The sequence below is a fragment of the Salarias fasciatus genome, chromosome 2 (assembly GCF_902148845.1).
Source record: "Salarias fasciatus chromosome 2, fSalaFa1.1, whole genome shotgun sequence".
Lineage (NCBI taxonomy): Eukaryota > Metazoa > Chordata > Actinopteri > Blenniiformes > Blenniidae > Salarias > Salarias fasciatus.
The window spans coordinates 22,854,366-22,875,876 of record NC_043746.1 but is presented as its reverse complement, the minus strand read 5'-3'; the positions used below and the strand labels follow the sequence as shown (position 1 = coordinate 22,875,876).

Genomic DNA, 21,511 nt, shown 5'->3' with positions numbered 1-21,511 from the left:
TTCAACATAAATCATTACCAAAGAGAGACAAGATTTGGCTTTTTACTTAGGAATAGCTGCCGTTCTGAGATCTGCAGCTCATCCCACAAATGCCCCGTCTCTCCAGCGGTGCAGGGTTTACTGTTACCAGGGGTTCTTATCATCCAGCCCGACGTGAAGGAACCAGTCTGAGCTGCTCCCTGCTCGTGCTTCCCGGTCCTGGTTGGGTGGTTTTTGACTTTGGTAAGGAGACTCGTGACTTCACCCTCAAATCTGTTACAAAACGTGTGCAGGTGGAGGCAGAGAGCCGAGCCGGGCCGGGCCGGGCCGGGCGTCAGGCAGGAAGAGGATCTCAGCTGCAGGAGCTGTCCGGACAGGCCCGGCTCTCTCTGGAGGCCCGCCATCCTCCCTCCATTGTCCCCGCCTGTCAAGGTGCTGAATGCTGCCTATTCAAGCGGGCTCAGGTGTGACTGCGCGTGCACGGCGGGGGGGCGTGCACGCCATCCACGAGAATCTTGTACGGACTCAGCAGGCCTGATTCACCTCTGAGATCCTTTCCTGTTTTTTAAAGGTCCACTTAGAGAGAAATGGCTCCCCGGGGCAGACGGAGCTGACACACACACACACACACACACACACACACACACACACACACACACACACACACACACACACACACAGACCCACCATACACAGACTCACAACACTCACATAAGCACACAAATGCACAAACTCACATTACAGGCACCAAAACACACACTTTACATAGACTTACACACGTGTGGTGTCCACAGCCTGGCACAAGCACAGACACACACTGCCACGTACACACAGATGTACTTGAGTACAGATGCAGACGTAACACTGACAAACACACACGTACACACAGACACACTACTGAACTGACACAAACTGGCTCACACACACACACATGAGCACACACGCAAATACACACTCAAACTTTTTCATACAGACTTACATACACTCTTGCACAACAAATACACTGTTTGGTTTCACACACTTACATGAAAGTTTGACTTGTGTTTGTACTTTATATTACAGACAGAAGACTGTTCTTTCTTCTTTCGCTTTTGCACACACACACACACACACACACACACACACACAGCATGGCTTGGGGCAGTACAAATGAGCTCTGCCACTTCAGAGAGCTAAAGAAAACTGTTCTGATGTCAGTGGTGATTATTCACCGTGTTCCCACAGCTCGTCCATCCCTCCCCCCCCCCCCCCCCCCCCCTCTCTCTCTTGGCTTCTCCGTCTTCTCGTATGTGTGTGTGTGTGTGTGTGTGTGTGTGTGAAAGAAGCTTCCCACTTAATCTGATCCAGATTTCACACTTTGTCACTCAGAGTTCGAGCCTCGTACCTTTTCCTGGGCTGAGAGAGTAATCCCCTCCAGGCAGGACGCGACATGAACTAAATGATTTCACACCGGAGCTATTTGTCTCCGTGAGGCGCCCAGAAAAGTGTTTCTGTGTAATCTGTGATCCCTGTCACCTTCATTGTTTAACATTTTGTTTAATGTAAAGAAGGGCAATTTAAAACAAATACGGTATACCCCGAAGAGGATTTATTTTCTGAGGAGCGCTACACCTTCAATGACAGCCCGGAGGCTTTCCTATTGACTTTAGTCACCAAATTCTGCCAGAAAAGGACTTTATAGATGTGTTAGACTCCAGGTTATATCAAGCAGATTGAAAGAACCTGAAACAGACAAAGAAAGAACGCATTATTAAAATACATGTAGTCAACTTCTGCCTTTAGACACACAGATCTAGAAACACTGAACCAATTTCAGAAAGAAATAAATCAAACCGGTTCTGAATCTACTTGAAAGAACACCGAGAAGACACATTTACTTCCCTCCAATTTATTTTCCTAAGCTAAAACTGATAAAATGTGCATCGTTTACTTGATTGTGTGATCTTTGTTAGCAGATATTCACCTCACTTTCATAATTTTGGAGTTATTTTTTTTTATTTTGCATAAAACAACCCTACTTTACAGCAACATTTGTTAATGATAATGGACTTTTTTTTGTGCTGTTAGGATTAACTTTTAAAAAAAATTGTGTTTAATCGCAGAATGGGGTTGAGGGTTAAAAATTGGCTCAAAGAAAAGAAATAGGAGAGAAAACTAATTTTTTCATCCCTGTGCAGTCCAGGTTATGAGGATCAGATTCTTCATGTGAAGCTAGAAAATGTTACAGACATCCTCCTGTGGCCGTCGACATTTTGGACTGTTGAACACTGAAAGTGAAAAAGGGACGGGCCTTGCCTTGAGCATCTCAACTTTAGAATGTTGGATGGTTCAGATTCCACATTTGTGAATGTTTCCTGAGATCCAGATAAAGCCGATTCTGCGCATTAAATCAGTGATTTTGTCTGTTGATTGAGAGTTCACAAATGATCCAAATAACAGTGGTGAGGATTGTGATTAATTAGTCAGGAAATTTCAGTTGATTGACAGCACAATTTTTTTCATAGACTTCTTCATTTGTGTGAGAAATGTGCTTCAGAGCAGAGATTCTATACAGTTTTTTTATATATTCAAGTGTCTTTTATTGACAGTTTTTCTGTGTGTTTTTGTTTGGATGATTACTGGTTTCCCCTTCTCGTGTCTGATTGCCGCCCTGATGTCCTTCACCTGTGGCTGAGTGTGTGACAGCCGTCACCTGCTGGCTGTGCTGTAAATGAGACGCTTCTTGTGTGTGTTCTGGTTGTCAGTACATCTGTGTGACGATGCTCCTGAGTGTCTGTACCGCCCCTGTGCTGCTTATAAATGTATTTGAAAGTAGTGAAGTTGTCAAAAAAATGCAAGGTACTCTTCTCAAAAGTCACACAGTACCAACCAAATTAATGGAATTTTCCCTCAAACAATGGAAACAATGTTTATAAGACACTTGGTGACAATATAAACCTTTTAACAACCTTTAAAATGTTTGAAGTCCTAATGAACCTAAATATTAAATTCTTTTTCTTTTATATCAAAAAGCAATAAGGGCAAAAAGCGATTAGCTCAGAAATGAAAACTGCTCATCAGAACTGAGGGATTTATGGAGGAATGGTGTGTTGATATCATCTTCAGCCATCCTCGCCACCTGCTGCAGGTCCTTCCTGGTTTCCACTGTACAGCCTGAGAAGCACACGCTGCAGCTCTCGTAGAAGTGAATATACAGGAGGTGATGGAGAAAAAAACCTTTTTCAGCCTCCTGAGGAAGTTCAGTGTTTTCTGTGCCTTCCTGGACTGGGTGGAGGTGTGTGTGGTCCAGCTGAGATCGACCCTTCACGTCTGAAGTCCAGATGAATGTCATACTTCACATATTTGTTCTGGTGTTGGACTGATCAGCCTCTAGGGGGCGCTGTGGTCCACCTCAGCCCTGTGTGTGTGGCGGCTGCTGCTGTGTGCATTCCTCTGCTGAGTGTGAAGGTCTGTGGACCACAGCTGTCCCAGATAGGGATCTGCAGGATGAGGACGGGACGCTCAGGTCTCACACACACACACACACACACACACACACACACACACACACACACACACACACACACACACACACACATTTCAATCAATCCACAGGACAGTAGTCATTTCCAGAAGATGATTGATCATATGAACACTTGCTTTAAGCACTCAGAACATGTCCACAAGCTGCTGTTTGTTCCCACAACTTACGGTAAGTAATTCAAGCACAGTACACACACACACATACACACACACACACACACACACACACACACACACCTCTGGTCTCATCTGCTGCTTTTGTGGAGCATGAAAAGATCAGGATAGAGCTCTGCTCATGACCCGCCCCCATTCAGCTCTCTTCCGCCTGAACGTTACAACATCTTCAACAAAGAGGAACAGGTGAGCTTCGGTGACCTGGGCCACTCATATGCTCTTCAATACTCACACACACACACACACACACACACACACACACACACACTGGCATCCCACATGTGAGTGCAGGCGGGGGCCGCCGCCTTTGAGAGCGGGGGGCCTCCTGCAGCCGTCCGCCGTATGCCTGAGTGATGTCAGGACGGCTGTGGAAAGATTCCTTTCCTGTGCTGCTCACAAACAGCGCCTCCCTGTCACACACACACACACACACACACACACACACACACACACACACACACACACACACACACACACTGCCACCGCTCCCTCCAGCTCACAGACATGCACACTGCCGCTTGCATAAGCACTGGCTGCTAGTTTCTCTCATGCTCACACACACACACACACACATACACACTTGGCAGGATGTGCAGGGAGAAAAAGGGGCCGAAAGACAACACGGAGATTAGGAGGCTTTTGTCACGGCTCTGTGGCAGACTTTAAAGGCCCTGGCTGCCTTCCCCTCTGCCAGATTTCTTTCTCTTCTCACCCTGTCTGTCCACATCCCTCTCTTTTCACGGGCGGAGGAGGGGGGGAAGGTAAACATTTGGTACGGGGCGGCGGAGAAAGGCTGGAAGAAGGATGGGAGCCGCCTGTTGCCCCCTCCTTTGTGCTGTTGTTGTCTTTAGTTTTAACGGCGGCGTGGAGGATGATTACTGAGGGAGAGGCCAGCAAACACAGCGGCGGCTCCGAGCCAGCCAGGTGTCTGCGTCGCTCCCATCTGGGCTCCTGTGCGTGCGAGACGTCCGCACGCTGCCTGTTTACCTGTCAAGACTTTCGCCCGTGTGAGTGTGTGCAGGTATCTTCCGTGTGTGTGTGTGTGTGTGTGTGTGTGTGTGTCCAGGTGTGTGTGCATGTGAGCGCTTCATGGTCACTGCCTCCATTCACCTGACTGCTCCCCTCACGCAGAAAAGGCAGTTGCGAGTGAAGAAAAGCAAAAAAAAAAAGGAGGGAGAGAAGAAAGCTCTTTGGACAGCTTCTCTTCATCACAAAGCACAGCTGCTGTTGACTCAAGCGTCCAGGAATCTCCTGGGCGAGTTCACACCCTTTTAACCAGCCAGCCGCACGCTGGGACCCTCCGCCGACAGCCCCGGGGTCCTCCGAGACCGCGAGGGCCGGAGGTGCTAACATGCGGCCCCGGTGCACCGGGTCATGCCAGCAGACAGAGCGCGGCTGGCAGAGAGTTGAAAACCTTCATCCACAGCTGAGACACTTCGCTGCATGAAATACACAACGCAGACCCGCACAAGTTGAAAAAGTTCACATTCAATGTGCAGAAGGCTTCTTCAGATGAGTGGGGATCATTTGAGGGTTCACCAGCTGGAGGAGCTGTAGAGATAACATGCACGCTCAGGGAAAACATGCAAACCACACACAGCCATCGAGCCTCGGCGAGAAGCGGCAGTATTCTCTCTGTGAGAACTGCTAGCGGTCCTTTAGCATGCTAGCTAGCTAATGCTGCTCTAACCTAATCTGTAAGCAAACCAAGCATGAAGGCTGTCAATGTTAAATCTAAACTTGTATGTTTTTATACTTTGCAAGGTTGTCTTTATTACTGTCTAGCTGTCCTGTTTTGGCCCGCGGGTCACACGTTCGACACCCCTGATCTCAGAGGTAATCTCACTTCCCGGCCTGCTCATTTTTTTCCAGTCTTGTTTGACAGTTCTCCACTCATCTCCATTCTCTCATCTCCGCAGTGAGCTCAACACATCTGTCATCAGAGCAGCTCCTCCTCCTCCTCCTCCTCCTCCTGTCCTCCCTCCCTCCTGACTGCAAAGTCAATCAGACTCAGGAGATAACCGCTATCTCTGCAGATAAGGGGAACTAAATGGGATTTAAATGTCAAGGATGGAAATACACTCGGACCATCATCACACGTCTCGGATCCCTTCTGTTTTTGTTGTTCTTATCTCATCCTCACACCAATGTGTTCAGTCTTTCACAGCTGCTGCGTTTATGAGAGCTTTGTAAATCCCTCACTCCGCTCGGACACGCGCCTGAAAAAGTGCTGATTTTAGCAAAACATCTTGTGAAGCACAGATTCCAGTGAAGTATTTCCCGTCTTTCTACATTTATATTGTTCATTTCCTTCCTCAAATAAAATTCTCCCAAACTCAGTATGCAATTTTATCATCATGGATACAAGACCAATGGCACAGTAACAGTATAATCCAACGTCATATAAAGGACATAAGAAATACAGTTTATGGATCAGGAGTTACATCTTTCAGGGAGGATTCTTAAGAGAGAAGCAGAATTCTGACTTGGAGATAAAACTGTTCAGTTTCAGTCTTTTAGATTTTTTAATTTCAAACATTTACAAGACGTTTAAGCGAATTTCCCCACAAAATGAGGCTATACTGGTGGAAATGGACAATTTAAGAATTAGTTTTGTTCTTTTACTGAGATGTATTTTTATCACTTGAAGAGACATGCAAGTTTTATGGACATTAGATGGCGGTGTTGAGTGACTCAAGATACCATCTAGTGGTAATATTGTGTATCACAAGAATAAAAAAAGTCCATATAAAGTAAGAAAACCCACTGATTTTACTGGAATTACCAGCAGGATTTCAGAAAACGTTTCTTACAGATGAGATGAGGACTGATTGAGGTCATAATGATTTTCATTCAATCAAAATACTATCGTTTGTACCTTCAATGACACAAAATTATGTTACATTTAAAATATGATCTTTTGCAAATGCTTGAAAAGGAAGAGAAGCAAAGTGATCATAAAACAGACCTTATTTCTAAACTAAACCATTTACTAAAGAAAATATATGTGAATATTTTACTTTTGAATAATTCAAAGAACATTTTACAAATATCTACTTTAAATAAAATTCCACGTTGTTGTAATGGTTTACACTAAATTTGTGCAAATCTCTAGTTTGAGCCTCTCTGTGCAGATTTTTTTCTCTAGAATAAACTTATTGCCTGCAAAATACAAATCAAAATGACGCGCTGACCAACGGTGGAGTCCACATCGCCTCCGATCCCATGAAGAATTAAACAGAGACAAGATCTTTTCCTTTTTTTTAATGGCACCAATAACATGATTACACTGGGAAGAGAAACACATTTTGACCTAAATGACTGTACAAGATTGTCGATAAAAAGATTATCGATAGAATTTCGTATACTTTGTCAGCACGTATAAATACAGTATCTTACAATGACGTGGACCTGCGGTTTGCTACATAGCTCCCATTATGACGAGAAACACAACATCCATCCATGCAGTATAATGCCCAATTATAGGAAATACAAATAAACATGTCAAAAAGAAACAAATAAATTATAAACACACCTTTTCTTTAATATAGCCTGTAACAATGTTTGTATGGGCCGATGTTCTGAACAGTCCAACCTCTGAATCATCTATTTGATCTCAACACTAACAGTCGTTTCATGTACATACAAGTGGAGTGAGCACATATACAGTCTGCTGGCAGTCCTTTAGCTTTGACACATAAAAAGGAGGTTTAGGAAACGAAAAGAAATATAACTGACATGTTTTTAGCAGCACAAATAATAAAAAAAAAAAACCTGAAAGATCTCTGACCAAACCATGATGAGGCAGTTTGAAGATTTTTTTTATTATAAAGTTATTTTTATTATTGTGCAGATGGAATTGGCAAGACAGGGCTTATTTTATTATTCAAAAAAGTAAAAGTCTATTCTTCACATGCCGACAAACCATTCTGAAGCAGATGACGGGGAAATTCAATTTCCCTGAAAACTGAATCTGACCTTTATGTCAATATCAATGTCCTAATTTAATCAATAAATGACTTTTAAAGTTAATTGTTGGTGATCATCTGCTTTTTGTAAAAGTACCTGGCAGTAGAGACAATAACAATCCTCAGACTGAACAATTATGAGAAAATCATGTACTTTCTTTGAAGTGATACATTTTTGATTTGATTGTCACCACTCTATTTTAGGGAAAAAAAAAGTTCAGAAATCTTGTGGTTCTGAACTTGGGGGCAATGTGCCAGAAATCAGTCACAAACAACTTGGACCAAATCATAAGGTTTTTAATCATCCTAATATAATTTAATTACTCTGTTAATATAATTTGGAGAATCATTTTAAACTTCCTTTAATATTATTAAGCTTAAAACTCAAAGGGAGGCATTTACTACTTTTTTATATGACATTAAATCTTGGATCAAACCATTATCAGAGGGACTGACTTGAAGAGAATCACGTCACTCCAATGGGATATTTTTGACAAAATATGAGGACGAACAACCAAATCAATAAACATCTTAAAAAAAAAAAAAAAAAAAAAAAAAAAAGAAGTTGCCTGTTTATGGGACGTGACGAAACCAAAAACGACCCTATGAATTTATGGTCTGCTCAATTTTTTTGTGAATGGAGATAAAAACATAACAATGGAAAAAAACACAGGGGTATAGGAAATAGCTAAAAAAATATATCTGTACATTTTCCTTCTACAGTTTTGGGATTTATGTGCAAAGAACAAGAGGTGAATCCACCAGATGATTCCAAAATATCATTTCCTGGCACATGCTTACTTGAGGAGCGTCTCGTAAAGTCGTCGCCGTTTGTGAGCCTGCAGAGGAAAAGAGTCGGTAATAATTCATGTGGATGCATGTTTTCGGCCAGCACGCTGTTTTCTTTAACCGTACGAGGCTTTGAGTTGTAAAGTGAAACAGCTGGAGGCCGAATTTGAGCAGATTACTGTTATTTTTAGAGATAGCGGTCAGATTGAGGATCAAACACAAACAACAAGGTGAGGAGAAAAGAAGAACTGTAGTGCGAGCTGATGAGGGCGGGAAACACAGCAGGGGGGAAAAGATAGATAATTAACAGAAAAATAAAGAATATAAAAAAGAATGAAGTGAGGCCAAATGGTGTAACAGTGGTTCTTTGAAAATTCCTCTTTTTAGAAGGAATGAAATATTTCACTTCATGTTGAATAAATGTAAAATATATGAAAGTTTCAATAAATTGTCAGACTACTCAACTTCTCCGCTGAACGGTGATTTGGGGACACACTCATAGTGGTGATGTCAGTTTTCCTGCTCTTACTTGTTTCTGTTTTATCTGTTAAAATATGCCGCTTTTAATCTAAAACAGTTCAATTAAAGCTCCTTTGAAAAAAAGAAAATAAAACCATTTCTTCTGAAAGTTATTTTTTCTCATATTACTAAAATGCAGTTTGTGATATTTGTGGCATGAAAAAAGGAAGAAATGAGTCCTGAATTTATATTTCCATGAAGTAAATTAAATTGATAAAGAATGAAAAATACAAAAAGCTTAAATATATTTGTATTTAAAAAATGCAAACTATATTTAGACGATTTAATTGACGGTTTATCTACATTCATTCCATATAAAGTAAAAACACTGAAGCATCTTGAAAGTTAAATTGGGATCATTTTGACCTCTCATTGGAAAAAAACCCCTCTGTTTGTGATTTGCATGAATTATAAGTCTGAAATTCTTCTTTTTATGTGTAGTAAAAAGCAAAACGTGGAATTTTCACACTTTGAAATGAATCATATCGAAAATGCAGTTTGAGGAACCTGCAGCGTTCACGTCTGCATTGTTCTGTTCTGTTTTTCTAATAGATGAAACAGAAACAGCAGCTCTGGGGGTGAAGTCGGAGTGGATGAAGCAGATTTAAAGCCCTGATTAAAGGAGGAGAAGACTCATCCTCACAACAAACAGCTCCACGTCGAGTCTTTCTTCTTTAAAGCCTCCAAATCTCATAATAGAAGCAGAAGAATCTGCAACATATCTGGAGATCCAGCTCTGAGCCCTGAAATCTGGAAACCATTGGAGGCATTGTTCCTGATCCCGTTCTGCTGCCGGCTGATGAGTCCAATCTTTTTTTTTTTTTTTTGGGGGGGGGGGGGGGGAGTAGGGGGGAACAGGCGGATTCTGGCAAAGGTTAAAGTTAAAGTGAAGGAAAAAGGACAGAATTGTGTGAAAGTAAAGATCGCCTGATGATCTAACAGAATCGGTTTGAGGGAAATCCAGACTTGATCCAGTCTGGCTGAAGCCTGAGATACGGTGAAATGAAAGGTTTCACAAACACAGACTGCACTGCTCTTTAGAGATTACCCAGAGTGCTAAATGCCATATAATCATTTATACATATGCATATATATAAATATACGTGGCTATATGTGGAGCCCTGGAGTGTGAGCGAGGTGTTTGTTCACTGGGACTGAGGAGGTTGTGGTTGTGGTTGACGTTTCCTTGAAACTGCAGTTAGCCGAGGCTGCGGACGAGGCGCTAAGAAGAGTTAAGTACGGAAAAATAACCCAACATAAAAACCTTCTTTCTTCACATTCTTCATTGTTCGTGCTCTGAGTGATCCCAGGTCCGTGCGTGAGAGCGTGCACGTTCGGCGTGCGTGCGCCAGCCGCCGCTAACACTGGTAGTGGATGTGCTGGTGCTGGTGCACCTTGCCGTCCACGTGCGAGTGCGTGTGCGTGTGGATGTCGGTGTAGATCTTGGGGTAGACCTTGGGGGCCAGAGCGGTGGCGCCGCCGCCGCCGCCCTGAGCCAGGAGCAGCTGCTGGTGGGCGATGTAGTCCTCGTAGGACAGGTGGTCCTTGTCCCCGCCGGCCGGCTGGGCGCCGCGGTCCCGGCTGGCGGCGGGCAGACGCTGGGCGGCGGGCAGGGCGGAGGAGGAGGAGGAGGACGAGGAGGTGGAGGAGGAGGAAGAGGAAGAGGAGGAGCAGGTGCGTTTGGAGCGGCAGAACCAGAGGAGGGCGGTGCCGAAGATGAAGGCCACGCCCGCTGGGATCCCGATGATGACGGGCCAGGGCAGGCCGGGGGAGGTGGCGGTGGGCACCGGGACGGGCGGAGGCTTCCGATCTGCAGACACGGCACAAACTGTCAGCTCACTGAACTCACTTCATTGTTTTCTTTTGACATCTTTAGTCAAGGCAACATGTGGCTCTACAGTCCCTCTGCAGCGGCTCCACGAAGCTTTCACTATATATATATATATATATATATATATATATATATATATATATATATATATATATATATATATATATATATATAATTATAGTGACACACCACAGTACTATTCCAAATGATCCATCACTCCCGGTTCAAAAGGAATTAAAAAAAACAGTACAAGTAAAACTAGCTGAAGCCACAAGAAATTGGGAAAAAATGTGATAGAACGTTAAAAAAAAAATAATACAAAATGTCTAGAATTTCTAAAAAAACAACATAAATAGGGTTACAAAAAGTATATAAAACTGCTTAAAAGGAGGTAAAATGGTTAAACCAGCTAAAATTTCAAAATTGACAAAAAAATGTGAAAATAGGAGCAAAAGTGTTAAAATCAAGTAACGAAATAGGTTAAATTTAATAAAATGTGCAATACTATGAACCTTAACTTCATAAATGAATAAGATATATTATTGTAAGTGTGTAACGAACAGGCCGGTCGTTACTGGTAACATGACTCCACTTTGCACTGAGCACTCTTTCTCACTCACAAAGCACTTCTGAAGTAAGCTATGCACATAAAAGAAGAATTTGCACTACTATAGTCATTTGAAAATGATTTCTTTATTGGAAGCTGTTTGCTCATGGGTCCAGTCGGGGTGCGTCTCCTGCGGTGATGGCGGCGGACCTGCAGAGACAAACACGACAAGTCAGTTGGGGAATGTGCAAAATCTGTGAGTGTTTATAACTGGCCTGTCTTTTAGCTGTCGGTGTGCATGCAGTGTGGCTGTGGGAAGCTGTTGGGTGTGAGTGTGGTGAAGTGTGTGATTTTTTTTTTTACTCACCTTCTGCTCCTCCTCGGGGGGACCGGACGCCACTAAAGAAGGTTCCAGGCTGGACCAAGAGTGGAGAACAGGCGAGGGGTGGTGTCACAGATTTTAGATATGGTTTAAGGATTTCATTTATTCATCTGGGTGATTGGTTCAGTTTATTCTTAATTAAGGATTTTGTTTTCTTTAGATCAGAATTATGAGTTTTGTAGTGGACGTCACGCCCTCTACCTGTGGCTCCAGCTAGTGGCAGGCCGCCGGTTTCTTCTTCTTCCTCCTTTCTCTCTCTGTAGGTGGGCTTCTGGTGACTGAGGTGAGGACTGGTGCAGGGGAGCTGCTGATCACCTGAGTGCTCTCACCTGCAGTGGGGTGTGGTCAACATCAAACAACTCATCTCTCCCTCCAGTTCTGTTCAGTCCTCGGCCAGCTCGGCTCGCAGCTTGTCAGTTTGTGTTCTATCAGAGTCAGAGGGTGACTGACTGAGTCCTCAGCTGGTTACAATAAAAAGATCTTAGAGACTCGTTTTGTTCCCTGGAAGTTTCAACGCTTTTTCCTGCTGTACTGGATCAGTCTGGTTCTTTGTGTTGGGTTCCCTGACTGTAAATAAAACATTCTTTGCCCGAGTCTGAGTCTGAACCTTGACAGTGGAGGATTTTAACATAGTTTTAGGGAACTATGTTTTCACACCTCTGGAGTTTTTGTGGTTTTACCCACTTAAGGTGAATGTACTTAAGGGCCTGAGGACCGCTGGCCTCCAGGCAGCGCTCTCCCCGTTACCTGGCAGCACGGTCAGGTAGGCGCTCCTGAAGCTGTAGCCCATGGTGTTGGCCCCCAGGCAGATGTACATGCCGGCGTCCTCCTCCTTCGCTCTGGTGATCAGCAGCTTGTTGAGGTAGGATCCGTCAGGGCGGGACCAGACCTCTCCCGTCGGCAGCACCACGAAGCGATGGTCTCCAACCTTCAAGAAGCATTTTTATTCCGGCGTTAATGACTGAACAGAGCATTTCTGCAGCAGGTTAGGTTTTTGCGTCTTTCCGTACCTCTATGGTGGAGTTGAATTTGTTCTCGTCTCCGGGTTCGACTCTCTTCAGCCACTGGATCACCGGCTTGACGTCGCTGCGGACTTTGCACTGGAAGGACGTGGTTCCTCCGTAGTCCACCGTGGTGTTGACGGGATGAGTCCCGGTCAGGATGGGCTTGGAGTTAGTACGCTCTGCAGGGAGAGAACGCTCAGACGTGGTCACACAGACACCTGAAGGAACAGCTGCACTGAACGGTCTCTCATGTTTCTGGTCGGTTCATTTCAGCTGATTAACAGAAGACAAACTCATTTCACTACAGGTGGAAATGCACCGCGGATACACAGATGGAAGAATCTGACACATTCCAGTTGATGAGGTTGTAAATGAACAATAGATTCCCTATTTTGCACTACAATCGTTGTCCCTCTTGTTGTTGTGTTGTAGTGTTTCGTTTTATGTAATTGATTTTACCTGCCAAGTTAGTGAAAATGGAAATTCAGCTATTATCTTGCATATTTACATGTGCAAATTAAGAAACCTGTATTAGAAAAGATAACAATTATTTCAGTCTGAAATAAAGAAATGAGAAGCATTTAACAGTTACCACAGTCTTGTCTTTTAAAACTAATGAATACAGTTAAATAACTAGAAAACAAAGTGCCGTGTTGACAGTTCAAAGGAGGACCAGCTAAGATTCTGGAAAACAAAGAACATTAAATGTGGAATAATCACATTCGGATGTGGTGAAAGAAGGTCATTTAATCTGAATAATCAAATCTGATTAAAGACACTTCAGAAGCATCATAACAGCAGGGATCCCAAAGCAGCTGAACGGGGACAAACAGACAAAGAAGTTTGGTTCCTTAAGAGGATTCATCTGTTGTCAATGGTCCCTTGACTAAACTGACAAGTAAGAATACATAAAGACATATTTCTCACAGCTTTGGGAAAAACACCCTCAAAAAGAAAGATTGGAAATAATACGCTTCATCCATTAACAGCTAGATATCAGATAGATGAAGCATGGAAACAACACATGGAGGGTCTCCATCTTTGAATGTTTTTAAATATTAGTTTTTACTGGATGTGTTTAACTGACTGAACCAAGAAACCAACAAAAAAAGTCATATTTGACAAAAGCAAGGCATGATTTGATTTCCCTCCTGTGTGTGTGTGTGTGTGTGTGTGTGTGTGTGTGTGTGTGAGGAAAGACTCCAGCTGTAGTGTAATGTCGAACAGATGTGGTGAGTAAAGTGAGAGTAAAGAGAGCTAGTTTGAGCCTCTCAACAGACCTATAACATTTGGTTACGCTCCGTTCAGCACATGCAAGCGCTCACACACACACACACACACACACACACACACACACACACACACACACACACACACACACACACGCACGCACACCACACACACACTACACACTCCACAACTCTGCAGCAAACGGGTCAACATTAAATCACCTCCCATCCGAGAAGCTCCTGCAGCTTTCTAACACCAGCGAACGTTTCAACAAACAGCCGCAGCTCGTCAAAACACACTTTCTGCTGTCATCGGTGAAACTCAACCGTTCTGAGACTAAATCTGCAGCTTGCTCGCTCGCTCACCGTCCCTCCGTCGCCTCCATGACGCCGGCGATCAACAAGACCGGGCTTTAAAGGAGGGGTGTCAAACACGTTTCAGTTCAGGGGCCGCATGCAGCCCAACTTCATCTCGAGTTAGCTGGACCCGTAAACATAGTATACATAAAGATAATGTCTGCACGCAATTACAACAGGAAACGGCTGCAATCTCAACATAAAACCAGGTTTAATGAAACCTTCTGGAGCACAGATATCTCAGTTCAAGTCTCAGTTATTGTGTTGTGTCCACTAGCAAAAAAAATAAAAAAAAAAAAATAAAAATCATTATTTTCTTTGAGGTTTTTGGTCATTTGTTCCAGACTGGAGTCTCTTGTGTGTTTAAAAGCCGTTCTTGGCTCATGAGGCAGCCCGCTGGTGAGATCTGGATTAGTCTAAAGCCACGAATACTGAATTAATGCTTTCACTGCTCATAACCGAAGAACAGCTCCCTCCCTAACTGAGAAGGAATCATTTAGAAATCATTTACCGCTGCACTGCCAGTGGGAAAAGAAAAAGAAAGAAAGTGACTCACGTATGACCTCCACCTTGTAGGTGGCGTTGATCTCCCCGGCCCGGTTGGAGACGTGGCAGGTGTACTTCCCGCTGTGCTCCGGCGTCAGGTTCTTCAGACTCAGCGTCCACCTCTTCTTCTTGGCCTCGCCCGCCGCGCCGCTGTCGTTGTCCACCAGCGGCCTGCTGTCCTTCAGCCACACGATGTCGGGCCGGGGGTTCCCGCTCGCCGTGCACTTCAGGCGCACCGAGCTGCCCACCGGCCTGGCGATCACCCGCTTCCTCATCTTGGCGGGCTGGGTGAAGCGTGGTCGCACTGCGGGAGAGGGGCGGGGTAATGAGGATGGCATGGAGAGGGAACATTGTGCTCTGGAATCTGTCAAGAGTTCTAGAATAAGTTAACATTCTCAACTCTGTGAGGTTTTGAAGCGGTTCTTGAATCTAGAGCCTGTTTGCAGAATCTGAAAATCTGAGTGCAGAATTGAGAGAATGTCTTGAAGCGCCCTGAGGGGAGCTGATGAATTTGTGCCTGCAGATGGGGGAAAAAGACGCATGGAACAGGTGGGGAAAAAGGGTGGAAGTGGAAAGATGGGACCAGTAAAAGTTATTGGGAGATGGTAAAAGGTTTATGGAGCAGCTTTATGTTTACAAGCAGTGTCTGTTCCTCAGGCCAGTGAAAGGGGAACACGGGGGGAAACGGTGGGATTCATTCAAGATGCTGAAGCCACACTTTTATTATTCCACCAAGCAGTGAATCAGAGTCATGTTATATGTGACAGAAACAGCTCTTCCATTACATTACGTCTTGTACTGTCTTTGACAGATTTTAGATCCACCTTCTCATTTTAATTTATTCACATCTTGCCATCGTTTTTTAAAAATTCATATTTTTTTCCTGCTGAGAAAAATTAAAAATGTCAGCAGAGAACAACGAGAATCTTTCAAAGGATTGTTTGAGACTCCGATAAACTTGCACATACTGTACGAATGCTGGTTTGGCTTCAGGAACTGTGCGTCCCTGTTTCCCTGTTTACTAAATCTGATGTTTTGATGGTCGAATCACTGTTTATGCGTGCCGACATCTGCAGCAACTAATGTGATTACAAATTCATTTTCTGCCCCGAGAACAGTCATCGCGGGCGCTTAACTTTTCCATTATGCCCCATGAAATCCATTTCTTTGAAGTCAATGAAAATAACAATAATCTGCATCCACGGCTGGCGTGAAGAGGCTTCTGTGCACTGACGCCGTGTGTAAACACAAAGAATGAAATCATGTCAGCCTGGAGAGAGGATGGAGGGCATTTCAGGATGGAATATGAGACTCTTCGACTTGCTGGGTTTTTGTTGTAGCAGCGGCTGAGGTCACCGCCGCGGGCCGTGCCAGGAGTTCATGTTGTGCTGAAACAACATATGGCGGCGTGCCTCCCTGTATATACACAGCCTCATCTGCTGTAATAAACCCTAATTGTTTTGTTTGAGCAGAAATGTTTGAATCACTTCCTCTTGTCCGTGACACCGAAGTCTTACTCACAAGAGCGGGAAGACCGATTCTGCAGCCTGCCAGCAGTTTTTGGGCTGCATCGTAGTGAAGTTAATGGTCGTGTTTTCTCTATATGGACGTTTTCTCCAAAAAAACATGGCCGAGGTTGGCTGGTGACTCTGAATGGGTCACTGAATGGCAGGTCGAAGGTCGGTCCTGCTCACACACCTCGGGAACCCCGCGACCTCAGGTTGGATGGAGAGGTGAAGATGCGTGGAGGAGACGCATGGACGGAAAGAGACGGCTTCCAAACACAACCTGGCCCTTTGAGTCGGAGCTCACTTTCCAGGCTTCTGCTCAAAAATGACGAACCCAAAATGAGCTAAGAGCATCTCTGCAGCCGCAAGATCTATTCGCACAATTTAGGTGTCCAAATATTGGAAAAACTTCAGGAAAATGGTTTATATAATGGATTTTGGTGTTGGAGTTTGGAGCATGTGAAAATATTCATTATTGTAGCTGAGTTTCTCTGCTTCAACTCAATGTCACGTTATAAATTTACGTGATGAGTGCATGATTAACTTAATGTCACAGTCTGAAGTCAGAAACAAGTAAATGAGTGAAACCAGATAATAATCCGGAGTTTACATGAAACACTATTAATTTAATTGAAACATTTCTGAAATGTTTTTTTTTTTTTTTTTTTTTTAACAGAAAGAGGAAGTCTTTCCTTTTAAGCTTCAACTTGAGGGCAAAACAAGGAAAAGTTTTCAGAAAAGTGCTATCAGAGATCTGAATAAACTACACCAGCACAGTAAGTACGTAGAAATGCTTTGTCTAAGGTCATTAAAAAGTAGTGTGGGTGAAAGGACCAGGTTTGGTTTTAGAGTTAAGTACCAAAAAGTGTGTTTTCTCAAACACAACAGAACAAATTTTCACTTAAAAAGTCACAAACTTCACCTCAAGCGTTGCATCAAAGCAAGCGTTTTGTAAAAATCCTCCTCTGAAAGCCCACACCCCTCCAGCAGTCGCACGACTTGCCTCCTTCTAGTCATTTAAAGTTACATATCTCTCCTGAAAAATAACTGAAGCTGCTGGACACTGACCCCTTCCATATACGTTCTCCACACACACACACACACACATGTGCTCCCCAAGAAAAACACCAGCATCAGTGAAAAGCACATCAAAGTGGAAAAAGAGAATCCAACAGGGAGCGAGGAGAGGAAATCATTCACAGGAGCGCTTGATTTTATGGCCCTCATGTTCCAGCCACGGCAGATAACCATCAACCCGGGGCGATAAATCTCCCCCAAACTACTGCGAGTCGCATCTCTTTCTGCAGACACGGTTATTATTCCAGCTCCGGGTAAACAAACAGGGGGGAAGAGTTATGTGACGGGTTTGTGTGCTCAAATTGGGAGATTTCTCTCCAGCTGCATTACTCTCAGCAGACGGGCCCGAAGCCGGGCCGGATGACAAAACAAACATACCGGAAAGGCTTTTGAGTCTCACCCCCGTGCCCCCCCCCCCTACACCACCACCCTGGAGTCTGGGGAAAGCTACTGGACTGCAGCTGAACTGTGACCAGTCAGAGTCAATAGATTCAACAGAAACGGAGCGAATGAGACGGCGATTCGGAGATTAATACCCGACTACGATGGCTGCGTAAATTCAGCTGCTGCGCCGGCGTCCGCTCAAATTAATTGCAAAGAGGAGGAAGAGCCAGCCAAAGCAGAGCGCGGCTGGATGGGGATGAGGCTGGAGGACGTCCAGAACGCGAGCGAGGTGCGATCGAAATGAGCCGACTTTAGACGGACCGAGTCACACAGGTCGGGGAGAAACCAGATGGAAAAAGGATGAGCGAGGTTCAAACCGAGGTGAAGGCGCGCGGCGTTAAAAACAGATGGACGGAATGGAAAGCCGTGGCGGGGCAGCGACGGAGACAGACGATGTGCTAAACGGCGAAGAGAAAAGGTAGAAGAAGCAGGGAGAAAGAAAAACAGAGAGAGAGGAGAAGCAAGGGTGAAGTTAAACCGTGGTCAGGGAGGAAGAGGAGGTGAGAGCCAGAGCGATGAAGGTCACGCTTGTTCTGGGTCTCAGGGGCCACTTCAACGCCACACCTCACAGTGTAAAAATACTGCCGACCCCCCCCCCCCAGCTGGCCGCCTCTGATCAGACGCCGCGCTAAAGACGGAATAAAGAGGAAATACCTGTGAGTGTGTGTCATCCAGATCCTGAGATAGTGTCGCTTTTTACTCATGGAGGACATTTTTGGCCGCACGCCGCAGTTTTAAAATGAATTATTCTTATCACCATGTTAAAGATTTGGGGATTTGGACTCTGGTTGGGGTTTTCTGTACAGGAATGAAATACATGGAAAGTGAACATTTCGTACATACAGCACTACGGGAGGACATTTCAAGACCGAGGCCCCACGGCTGTAGTAAATAGTTCTTCCACATTCATGAGAAGATGGACAATAATAACAATGGCGGCCTCCTGGGCCATGTTCCCCTGGGCCCTGGTAGTTTTACAGTTCAGACCAAGCAGCCCAACTTGGGTGGTATAGTCATATCACGGTGGAGTGAGCAAGGGCAGGAGCAGTGTGTCGGGAAAATGTGGTTTTCATCTGTTTCCATGGAGATGGAACGCTTTCAAAAAGTTCCACCTTGGATACTTGATGCTACCAGAAGTCCAATCTATCTTCTGATATGAATGAGTTTTATACAGGAAGCAGGAAATATATCTGTCAGGTTAGTGTTGGAAATCTGATTTTACTATGTTGGTTCAGTTTCACTATAATACTTTCACAGATCTGGGATTTTGGAGAGGATCAACAGTCGGTCTCAGAGGTGATCTGGTTGCTCTCAGCTGAGGAATCGGTCGGGAGAGGATTGGTCTCTATCATTTCATTGTGAGAGAATGGACGAATCCATTGGAGATAAATGATCTTTGCTACTTGTGTGAACGCACCCTCCTCACAGTTATCAAGCTATAGAAAACGTGCAATGGAAGGTCGTCATGAGGGACGACTGCATTAGAAGAAAAAGGCCCAGAGGTGAATGAGAAAGGAAAAGTGAAGATATGGATCGAGCATCGATGAATTGTGACGAAAGGATCACAAGATGCGGAGACTGAACGGTTCAGTTACATGACAGGAGTTTCCAAAGAGACGTCCAGAGGGTGGGGGTGAAGGGTGGACAGAGGAAGGAATGTGTCCCACCGAATCACACCTCACACAAATAGACTGCTCTCCACTCTGTCAGAGCCAATTACCTCCACAAGCAGCCACCCTGATGTGAGTGTGTGTGTGTGTGTGTGTGTGTGTGTGTGTGTGTGTGTGTGTGTGTGTGTGTGTGTGTGTGTGTGTGGGCATAACTCCCCCTCAGTGTGCAGGGTGTTAAACACACAACAGGCTACTGTACGTCTTAAAACTGTGATCCAGTTTCAATCGTGTCAGACACAACTTTTCACTTCATTTCTCCTTCAAGGTGATTCCCTCTCCACACATCCTGTCATGTTACAATGCCAATAAAGACTGTTTTTGTCTTTAAATCTTGGAAAATGTGTTAAAAGTAAAAAGCTAAGATATCCATGTGAGGCTGTAACATAACGAGATGTTTTAGAAGCGAAGCTTTGTGAATATTCTAGTGATGCACTGTCAGTTCGGATCTGATGAGGAGTGGATGAGTTACCCAGTTTCCCGGCCAGCTCGGGGGCATTTTCCGAGCCGCTGCTGGACGATCCGGCGCCGTTTCTTGAACTGGAGTCATCTGGTCAAAAAGAGAGCAGAAAACAGAACATTTTTGTGACTTTTGTTTATTAAACACAGCAAACACGAATCAGGCATCTTAGTGGTTCATAGAAAAAAGACAATAAAACACTTTCATGAAGCTTGTTGATAGTTATTTAGTAATTTTTGACTGTTTATATTGTGTGTGAGATGAGGAAAGATTCCACACGACCCACTCCTGTGTATAAATATTAATAAATTCATCATTTTTGCAGCACACGTTGATCCTCATCCCCGGTCTTTATTATCCAGTTGTGCCTTCCTTACTGAAAGGTGTCCTGCACTGGCAGTTATCCTGATCATTACTGACAAATGCAAAGTCGAAACAAACTCCAAAAGCCTGAGAGTGTGCAGCTCGCAGGGATTTTTCAGTTTTGATAATGGCTTCACACGATGCAGCTGCGATGCATGTTTGTTCAGTGTGAATAAAAATGATTCAGCGCTCCATTATTGCAAATTAGAAGCAGGCTGCGCACATGCTGGAGGGTAAAATGCTATCAGTTTGAAACTATTTAGATTTACATTAGATTTTTTTTTCTTTTTAAACTGGTAAAAAGCTCTGCAGAAGCATCATGTGGTGAGCAGGTGCGGGGCTTCAGGCCGGGAAACTCATCTGCGCAGGGACACGGCTGAGTGTCGCTCATCCAACCTGCCACGTAACAAACTACTCGATGGCTGTATGCAGCAGATATATAGTAAGTTTTATGGCGTTTGTAAATGTTTACTCTGCTGGTAAACATCATTTAGTGCACTGAGCCGTCCTCTGGCTGTAGGTATTTATCCACCAATCAGTTGCTGAACCGCATCTTCATACACAACAAACTACAAAGCACTGCGCTCTCTTCCAGCTTTTATCAGAACCAGCGTGAATCTGCAGCAGCCTGAGCTTCATTAGCCCGACTGCTGCATCAGAAAACACAGGAAAACACCTCAACACGTCGGTCAGCCGATAATCGACGATGAAACACATTCTAAATCTTTTTTCCCCCACTGTATAAACCATTTGGATAAAAAAAAAAAAAAAACAAGTCACAATGTGTGACAAAAATCACATATTTCTTGTTGAAAAAATGTCTTTTCTGCACAATACAGAGTATTTACACCCCTTTTCATAACTGAAATGAAAAGTGCAATAACTGACTGTATTGTATGAGCATGCTTTTTAAATTGCATTTTGTTCTGCATTAGCTTCATAGTTTTTCACAAAGACTATTCAGACATGATCTGCTACTTACAACAAAGAAAGGCTTGAAAATGCCTTATTTAGTTTAACTTAAATTGTGCCAAATACAAATTAAAGAGTTTTTTGCGTCACCTTGTGCCTTCAAAACATAATTTCAATAAATATCTTTATTAAATAGTAACAGAAAAAAAAAGATGGACATGGGGAAATTCATA

The 21,511-nt window shown here is 44.0% G+C and overlaps 1 protein-coding gene across 3 annotated transcripts in view; it reads right to left on the bottom strand.

Annotated features, from left to right (window-relative positions):
- Window positions 1–7,701: 7,701 nt before the first annotated feature.
- The window catches only part of fgfrl1a (fibroblast growth factor receptor like 1a), a 77,033-nt gene continuing 63,223 nt past the window's right edge, over window positions 7,702–21,511 (bottom strand). For all 3 annotated transcript variants that reach the window (XM_030112961.1, XM_030112950.1, XM_030112969.1), the window contains exons 4-8: window positions 20,016–20,093; window positions 14,858–15,151; window positions 12,722–12,894; window positions 12,459–12,639; window positions 7,702–10,761 (exon numbers count right to left, since the gene is read on the bottom strand). In XM_030112961.1, coding sequence (XP_029968821.1) covers window positions 10,310–10,761; window positions 12,459–12,639; window positions 12,722–12,894; window positions 14,858–15,151; window positions 20,016–20,093 — 1,178 coding nt within the window. In that variant the 3' untranslated portion in view covers window positions 7,702–10,309. The remainder of the gene's footprint in view (window positions 10,762–12,458; window positions 12,640–12,721; window positions 12,895–14,857; window positions 15,152–20,015; window positions 20,094–21,511) is intronic.